This window comes from Heterodontus francisci, unplaced genomic scaffold (assembly GCF_036365525.1).
Source record: "Heterodontus francisci isolate sHetFra1 unplaced genomic scaffold, sHetFra1.hap1 HAP1_SCAFFOLD_882, whole genome shotgun sequence".
Taxonomy (NCBI): domain Eukaryota; kingdom Metazoa; phylum Chordata; class Chondrichthyes; order Heterodontiformes; family Heterodontidae; genus Heterodontus; species Heterodontus francisci.
The window spans coordinates 291,069-299,430 of NW_027141635.1; the positions used below are offsets into that span (position 1 = coordinate 291,069).

General features: G+C 60.7%; 1 protein-coding gene across 1 annotated transcript in view; it reads left to right on the plus strand.

Moving 5' to 3' along the window:
- armc5 (armadillo repeat containing 5) overlaps positions 1–7,353 on the plus strand; it is a 9,327-nt gene extending 1,974 nt beyond the window's left edge. The window contains exons 3-6 of the mRNA XM_068027591.1: positions 1,113–1,952; positions 4,308–4,865; positions 4,991–5,123; positions 5,465–7,353. Of these exons, the coding sequence (XP_067883692.1) occupies positions 1,113–1,952; positions 4,308–4,865; positions 4,991–5,123; positions 5,465–6,257 (2,324 nt within the window). The 3' untranslated portion in view covers positions 6,258–7,353. The remainder of the gene's footprint in view (positions 1–1,112; positions 1,953–4,307; positions 4,866–4,990; positions 5,124–5,464) is intronic.
- The last annotated feature ends 1,009 nt before the right edge of the window (positions 7,354–8,362 follow it).

The following is an 8,362-nucleotide window of genomic DNA, read 5'->3' on the forward strand; positions in this document are numbered from 1 at the left end:
TCTCTCTCTCGATCTCTCTCTCTCTCGATCTCTCTCTCTCTCGATCTCTCTCTCTCTCGATCTCTCTCTCTCTCTCGATCTCTCTCTCTCTCTCGATCTCTCTCTCTCTCTCGATCTCTCTCTCTCTCTCTCGATCTCTCTCTCTCTCTCTCGATCTCTCTCTCTCTCTCTCGATCTCTCTCTCTCTCTCGATCTCTCTCTCTCTCTCGATCTCTCTCTCTCTCTCGATCTCTCTCTCTCTCTCGATCTCTCTCTCTCTCTCGATCTCTCTCTCTCTCTCGATCTCTCTCTCTCTCTCTCGATCTCTCTCTCTCTCTCGATCTCTCTCGATCTCTCGATCTCTCGATCTCTCGATCTCTCTCTCGATCTCTCTCTCGATCTCTCTCTCGATCTCTCTCTCGATCTCTCTCTCGATCTCTCTCTCGATCTCTCTCTCGATCTCTCTCTCGATCTCTCTCGATCTCTCTCTCGATCTCTCTCTCGATCTCTCTCTCGATCTCTCTCTCGATCTCTCTCTCGATCTCTCTCTCTCTCTCGATCTCTCTCTCTCTCTCGATCTCTCTCTCTCTCTCGATCTCTCTCTCTCTCTCGGTCTCTCTCTCTCTCTCGGTCTCTCTCTCTCTCTCGGTCTCTCTCTCGGTCTCTCTCTCGGTCTCTCTCTCGGTCTCTCTCTCTCTGTCTCTCTCTCTCTGTCTCTCTCTCTCTGTCTCTCTCTCTCGGGAGTGATGTCTCTCCTGATATTAACCCCCTCTCTCTCTCTTTATCTCTCTCTCTCGGGGAGTGATGTCTCTCCTGATATTAACACCCTCTCTCTCGCTCTCTCTCTCTCTGTCTGGGAGTAGTGTCTCTCTCTCTCGGGGAGTGATGTCTCTCCTGATATTAACACCCTCTCTCTCTCTCTCTCTATCTCTCTCTCTGTCTCTCTCTCTCGGGGAGTGATGTCTCTCCTGATATTAACCCTCTCTCTCTCTCTCTCTCTCTCTCTCTCTCTCTCTCTCTCTCTCTCTCTCTGGGAAGTGATGTCTCTCCTGATATTAACTCTCTCTCTCTCTCTGTGATGTCTCTCCTGATATTAACCCCCTCTCTCTCTATCTCTCTCTTTATCTCTCTAGGTGCGGTGTCTCACCTCATCGGCCTGCTGTCTACCACGGAAGACGCCGAGTGCCTGCAAAGTGCTGTGCGCGCTCTGCGGATCCTGTCCGACTCCCCTGCTCACCGGCAGTCGCTGACGGCGCAGGGCCTGGTGGGTCCCCTAGTGGGGCTGCTTGCACGGGAGGAGCCCGGCCTACTGGGAGCAGCCTGCCGGGCCGCGGCCGAGCTCACCCGCTCCTGCGGGGCCCCCTGCGCCCTGCAGATCTCCCGGCACGGGGGCATCCCCCGCCTGGCGGCCCTGTCCTCCCACGGGGCCCGGCCGGTGCGGGAGGGGGCCCTGGCGGCCCTGGGCAACCTCTGCGGGCAGGGCTTCGTGCGGCCGAGCGTGGGAGCGGTGGGCGGAGTGGGGCTGCTGGTGGCGGCCCTGGAGGGGGAGCCCTCCTCCGCCGGTGCCCCCGCCCACCTGCGGGCCCTGTGCCTGTGCTGCCGGGAGGCGGTGAACCGGGCCCGGGTGCGGGAGGAGGGCGGCTTGGAACTGCTGTTGGCGCTGCTGAGGGAGCCCGGCCTGGCCGCCGGCCATCTCCGCATCCTCGGGGCCCTCCTCGGCTTCTTCTACGACCAGTCGGCCATGGACCACCTGCAGGCCCGGGGCCTCGTGCCCCTCCTGGCGGGCAAGTTGGCGTCGCTGGTGGGGGGGCTCGGCCGGGGCCTCCCCCACCCCACCTCCGTCACCATGCGCCCCCCGACGAGCCCCAGGACGAGCGGCAGGCCGGTTCCTGCGACTACCCGTCGGACCGTCAGCACAGGATGGAGGGCGAGCAGGAGCCGCCCGAGGGTTCCTCCAGCTTCCTCAGCCTCCGGTAAGACAGCTCCCTCGCACTCCCTCCCCTCCCCGCGCTCCTGTCCCTCACTGACGCTGTACATCTCCTGCCGAGGGTCTCCCCTCCCGCTTCCCACCCCGACCCCCACCTTCGTCATTCCAGACTCTCTCCCCGGCTGCTCTCCCACATTCCACCCTCCGTAATCTTCAGCTCATCTCAAAACTCCTGCTGCTCCCCCCCCACCCCGTGTCCTAACTCTCACCGAGTCCCGTTCACCCGTCACCCCCTGTGCTCGCTGACCTACACCGGCTCCCGGTCCGGTAACACCTCGATTTTAAAATTCTCATTCTTGTTTTCAAATCCCTCCATGGCCCCTCGCTCCCCCTCCTTATCTCTGTAACCTCCTCCAGTCCCTCGCTCCCCCTCCCAATCTCTAACCTCCTCCAGCCCCTACAACCCTCCCTATCTCTGTAACCTCCTCCAGCCCCTACAACCCTCCCTATCTCTGTAACCTCCTCCAGCCCCTCGCTCCCCCTCCCAATCTCTAACCTCCTCCAGTCCCTACCACCCTCCCTATCTCTCAACCCTCCCTATCTCTGTAACCTCCTCCAGCCCCTAGACTCCTCCCTATCTCTGTAACCTCCTCCAGCCCCGACACCCCTCCCTATCTCTGTAACCTCCTCCAGCCCCGACACCCCTCCCTATCTCTGTAACCTCCTCCAGCCCCTACACTCCTCCCTATCTCTGTAACCTCCTCCAGCCCCTACACTCCTCCCTATCTCTGTAACCTCCTCCAGCCCCTAGACTCCTCCCTATCTCTGTAACCTCCTCCAGCCCCGACAGCCCACCGAGATCTCTGCACTCTTCCAATTCCGGCCTCTTGACCATCCCCCGATTCCCATCTCTCCACCATTGGAGGCCGTGCCTTCAGCTGCCTGGGGCCCCGAGCTCTGGAATTCCCTCCCTCAACCTCTCCTCCTCTCTCTCTCTCTTGCCTCCTTTCAGACAGTCCTTAAAACTGACCTCTTACCAGTTACATACACCGGGCAGCCTGTCCCCCTATCGGAGGGGGATTAATCCTCACACCCACCTCTCCCCAGCTAGTCATCTGTATTGACATTAATCCAGCTCCCTCACACTGTCACTCAGTAACCCCTCTCTCCCCAGCACCCTGTGTTACTGACTGTATCTCTACTGATGTTAATCCAGCTCCCTCACACTGTCACTCAGTAACCCCTCTCCCCCCCAGCACCCTGTGTTACTGACTGTATCTCTACTGATGTTAATCCAGCTCCCTCACAGTGTCACTCAGTAACCCCTCTCCCCCCCAGCACCCTGTGTTACTGACTGTATCTCTACTGATGTTAATCCAGCTCCCTCACAGTGTCACTCAGTAACCCCTCTCCCCCCCCAGCACCCTGTGTTACTGACTGTATCTCTACTGATGTTAATCCAGCTCCCTCACACTGTCACTCAGTAACCCCTCTCCCCCAGCACCCTGTGTTCCTGACTGTATCTCTACTGATGTTAATCCAGCTCCCTCATACTGTCACTCAGTAACCTCTCTCCCCCAGTGCCCTGTGTTACTGACTGTATCTCTACTGATGTTAATCCAGCTCCCTCACACTGTCACTCAGTAACCCCTCTCCCCCCAGAGCCCTGTGTTACTGACTGTATCTCTACTGATAATCCAGCTCCCTCACACTGTCACTCAGTAACCCCTCTCCCCCCAGCACCCTGTGTTACTGACTGTATCTCTACTGATGTTAATCCAGCTCCCTCACAGTGTCACTCAGTAACCCCTCTCTCCCCAGCACCCTGTGTTACTGACTGTATCTCTACTGATGTTAATCCAGCTCCCTCACAGTGTCACTCAGAAAGATGGACCTATCTCAGGACCTCGCAGTCATTCCAGTACTTATTGTGTGAAGTCTCACCCCTGTTGTCATGTAGGAAATGCGGCCGCCAATTTGAGCACAGCAAGATCCCGTGTACAGTAGTGACGTCAGTGAGCAGGTAATCTGTGGGTTGAGGGGTGAAACGCGGCTCCCGGGCCCCGGAGGCACCTCATTTGCTACTCTGCCAATAGCCGCCCCCCTGGGTGCCGACCCTCCACCCAGGCGGCAATCCCTTGGCGCTAACCCTCCAGGGAGTGTCGGACATGAAATTGCAGAGAGTTGAGTGTGGGGAATGGGATTTGGAACTTCTTGGTCGAGGGGAGGGACAGGCGAGAGTTGGGTGGTTGCGGGGTCGGGGGTGGGGGGAAATGGATTGTGGCGATGGGATCTTGCTGTGTGCTGTTGGTGTGGCGCTCGCAATGAGATGTTTCTGACGTGACAGCTGATGGAACCCGTCCATGTGTGTCTACCCCTCTCTCTCTTTGTCTCTCGGCAGATCGTGGCTGTTATCGGAAGGTTACATCGAGAGCCCCGGTGAGGTGTCCCCGGGTCGATGCGGGGCTGGCGCGACAGAGGGCACCGTCCTGCCGGCGGAGCGGCCCGACGATGAGAGGCCGGCTCCGGGTGCGGCGGAGCGAGCAGGCGGGGCGGCGGAGGGGCTCGGCAGCCCAGGCCTGGTGGTGCCCCTGCCCCCCCCCGAGGGGTCCCCGCCGCCCCCCCCCCGAGCCCTCCGGCCCCGAGGCCCCCATTCTGCTGCTGCTGTCCCGCTTCTCCCAGGCGGAGGACCCCGCCCCGGGCCTGGTGACGGAGCGCTCTCTGCGGGCCTTCCTGGACTACCTGACCGTCGCCCGCCTGCCCAGCCCCCGCTGCGCCCGGCTGCTGGCCCGCCTGGCCTGCAATCCCAACTGCCTGGAGGCCCTGGTCCGGGCCCGGGCCGTGGCCCTGGTCCGTGCTCAGCTGGTGCACGGCCTGCGGCCCGGGGCCCCGTCCGAGCCGATGGAGACCACAGGAGGAGGAAGAGGCTGGGCCCCTACACGCAGGAACAGAGAACTCGGTAAGGAATGGGGGGCGGGGGGGAGGGAGGGGTGGGGGAAACACTGCCCGCCTCTCGGCGACCTCTGAACCCCGACTCGTGGACCGCCAGCCCTGACCCTCTCTCGCCTTTTGAACCTTCCGCAGGTGAGCTGCTTCTCCGCAACCTCAGCGTCCAGGCCGAGTCTCCCTTTGGCGCCGGTGCCCTGACCCACCTGCTGCTGTCCGGCTCGGAGTCCGAGAAGGAGGCCTGCGCCATCGCCCTGCCCCTGCTGTGCCGGTGAGTCCTCTCTCTGTCCTCCGGCGCCCGTCTGTCTCTGTGTGTGTCTCTCTCTCTGTGTCCTCTGTGCAGCCTGGCTTCCGCGGATTCCCAGCCCCCCCCCCCCCCCCTCCCCGGTCGAGGAACGCACGTGCGTGCCCACCCTGCTTACATGCAGTCGCCACAGTTCGGAAAGGATGTGAGGGGCCCGTGAGAGGGTACAAAGGAGATTTAGCAAAATGGTTCCTGGGATCGACTGGATGGGCCGAATGGCCTCCCTTTCTGTCATAAATGACTCTCTCTAACAGAAGCTGACGCTTTATTTCTTTTTTATTTTCCCCCCCCCCTCCCCCGCCTTGCAGGAACGAGTCTCTTCGCCGCAGGCTGCTGCTCGACCACGGTGGGCTTCACCTCCTGCTGGAGACCCTGCTGACCAGCGAGGACCCCGTGGCGACCTTCGGGGCGGCGGACGCCGTGGCGTGGATGGTCTCGGCGGCGGGGGAGGGGCTGGAGCCCACCCCCAAGCGGCCGAGGTTGGAGGAGGAGGGTGAGGGGGCGGAGGGCACCGCTCGCTGCCGGTACCAGGAGCTGGCGGGGCCGGGGGCGGCCGACGTGCACTTTGTGCTGGACGGGGGGGAGCGCCTGGCCGCCGCCCGGGGTCACCTGACGCGGGGCTCGGAGGTCTTCGCCGCCATGCTGGAGGGAGGCTACCTGGAGTCGCGGCAGAGTGAGGTGCCCCTCCGCGGGCTGCCCCTCGACGTGTGCAGCCTCGTCCTCCACTACCTGCACGGCTGTCGCCCCGGCTGCCCGGCCTTTGCTGCCCTTGGCCGGGAGGAGGGGGACGGCCTGCCTTTCCAGGACTCCCTGATGGGCCGGACCCTCTCGGCCGCCGGGCAGTTCCTCCTGGGCGGGCTGGGGACCCAGCTCGAGGAGGCGGCCTGCGCAGGCCGGTCCCCCGGGCAGCTCCCGGCCCTCTACCACTTCGCCGAGCGCCACCACTTCCCCGGCCTGCGCGCCCGCTGCCTGCGGGGGCTGCTGGGCTCGGCCGCGGGGGCCCAGGAGAAGGTGGAGGCCTGGCGGAGGCTGGCGGCAGGGGCCGGGGACCTGAGGGCCCTCCTCTCTGCCCTGCGGGCTCTGCTGCTCGAGCACGTCTGAGGGGGAGGCGGGGTGGGGGCGCAGCGGCCGTCCCGAAGTGCGATTCACCCGGCCGGGAGTGTGGAACCGAAGAGAGTGAGCGAGATCGAGCCTCGAGGAGAAAGAACAGGGCGTGCCCTTAAGCACGGGGGAGGGGGTGAGAGAGACAAACACGGAGAGATAGAGAGAAGGATTTCCCCTATCACAGACCAAAATTTTCCTTTTTGTTTTGTTTATTTTCTATTAAAAAATTTTTTTTAAATAGTAAAATTGACACCAGGTTGTGCGAGGCCTCTGTGATCGAGGGAGGGAAGGGAAGGGAGGGCGGGTCAGAGGTGAAAGGTCAAGGGCTCTCCAGTGGGGCACGGAGGGACAGGTCAGAAGGGCAAGGTGAGGGTGAAGGGAACCTCGAACTTGGCTGCACCTCCTGCACCCAGCCCCCATCCAGAAGACGAATGAGGGGTGCGGGGTGGTGGGGGGGGGGGGGGGAGAGAAAGGAGAATGATGGGGAAGGGGAGAGCGAGCGAGAGAGAGAGACGGTGGGCGACGCTCAGGCGGACGAGGGCTCGATTTGTTAGAGGTTGGGGGAACTCCGAAGCGACAGTGGAAGGTTGCGGATGATTGGCGCAGGGCAGCAGAGGACGGACATTGTGTCTCGGGAGAGATTTCCCGAGGTTGAGGTTGATGCAAGAGGTTTTGAGGGGGGGGGGGGGGGGGGGCGGGGTTTGCATAGACGCCCCACCCCCTGCCGTCTTCACTTGAAAAGACCAACGAGGGACTGGCCCGGAGTTGGGGGAGGCGGCTGCCACGCTCGTGGGGGAAAGGGGAGTCTCCACGGCTGCCAGTCTCTGGAATCGCTATCAACAGGAGGCTTGACCTTCCCCAGCCAGCTTGAGATTGGGCAGTGGGGGGAGGAGGGAGCATTTACCCGACTCCTGCCACCCGGGGTGAGAGATGGGGGCTGAAGACTCCCCGCCCTGTACTGCACCCCACTCGTGTAAATAACTGTATTGAGATAATACGTGTAGATCAGATTCTCGACTGTAATTATGTAATTTTCTTTTTTCTTGTTGGTGTCCCCCTCAAAATAAAAACGAGTTCCTGTTTGGGTACGACACACCAGACTCCTCGAGTTTTTCGTTTCACTGATCTGGACGTCGCAGTGCGTTAGATACACTGTTATTTCCCCCTCCGACACAGGGTGTCACAGTGTGTTAGATACACTGTTATTTCCCCCTCTGGGACCGGGTGTCACAGTGTGTTAGATACACTGTTATTTCCCCCTCCGACACCGGGTGTCACAGTGTGTTAGATACACTGTCCTTACCCCACCTCCAGGACCGGGTGTCACAGGGCGTGAGATGCACTGTCTTTTCTCCCTCTGGGACTGGGTGTCACAGTGCGTTAGATACACTGTCCTTTCCCCACCTCTGGGACCGGGTGTCACAGTGCGTTAGATACACTGTCCTTTCCCCCTCTGGGACTGGGTGTCACAGTGTGTTAGATACACTGTCTTTTCTCCCTCTGGGACTGGGTGTCACAGTGCGTTAGATACACTGTCCTTTCCCCCTCTGGGACTGGGTGTCACAGTGTGTTAGATACACTGTCCTTTCTCCCTCTGGGACCGGGTGTCACAGTGTGTTAGATACACTGTCCTTTCTCCCTCTGGGACCGGGTGTCACAGTGTGTTAGATACACTGTCCTTTCCCCCTCTGGGACTGGGTGTCACAGTGTGTCAGATACATTGTCCTTTCCCCCTCTGGGACTGGGTGTCACATTGTGTTAGATACACTGTCCTTTCCCCCTCTGGGACTGGGTGTCACAGTGCGTTAGATACACTGTCCGTTTCCCCACCCCTCTGGGACCGGGTGTCACAGTGTGTTAGATACACTGTCCTTACTCCCTCTGGCACCAGGTGTCACAGTGCGTTAGATGCACTGTCCTTTCCCCCCCTCTGGGACCGGGTGTCACAGGGCGTGAGATACACTGTCCTTTCTCCCTCTGGGACCGGGTGTCACAGTGGGTGAGATACACTGTCCTTTCCCCCTCTGGGACCGGGTGTCACAGTGCGTTAGATACACTGTCCTTTCCATCTCTGGGACCGGGTGTCACATTGTGTTAGATAC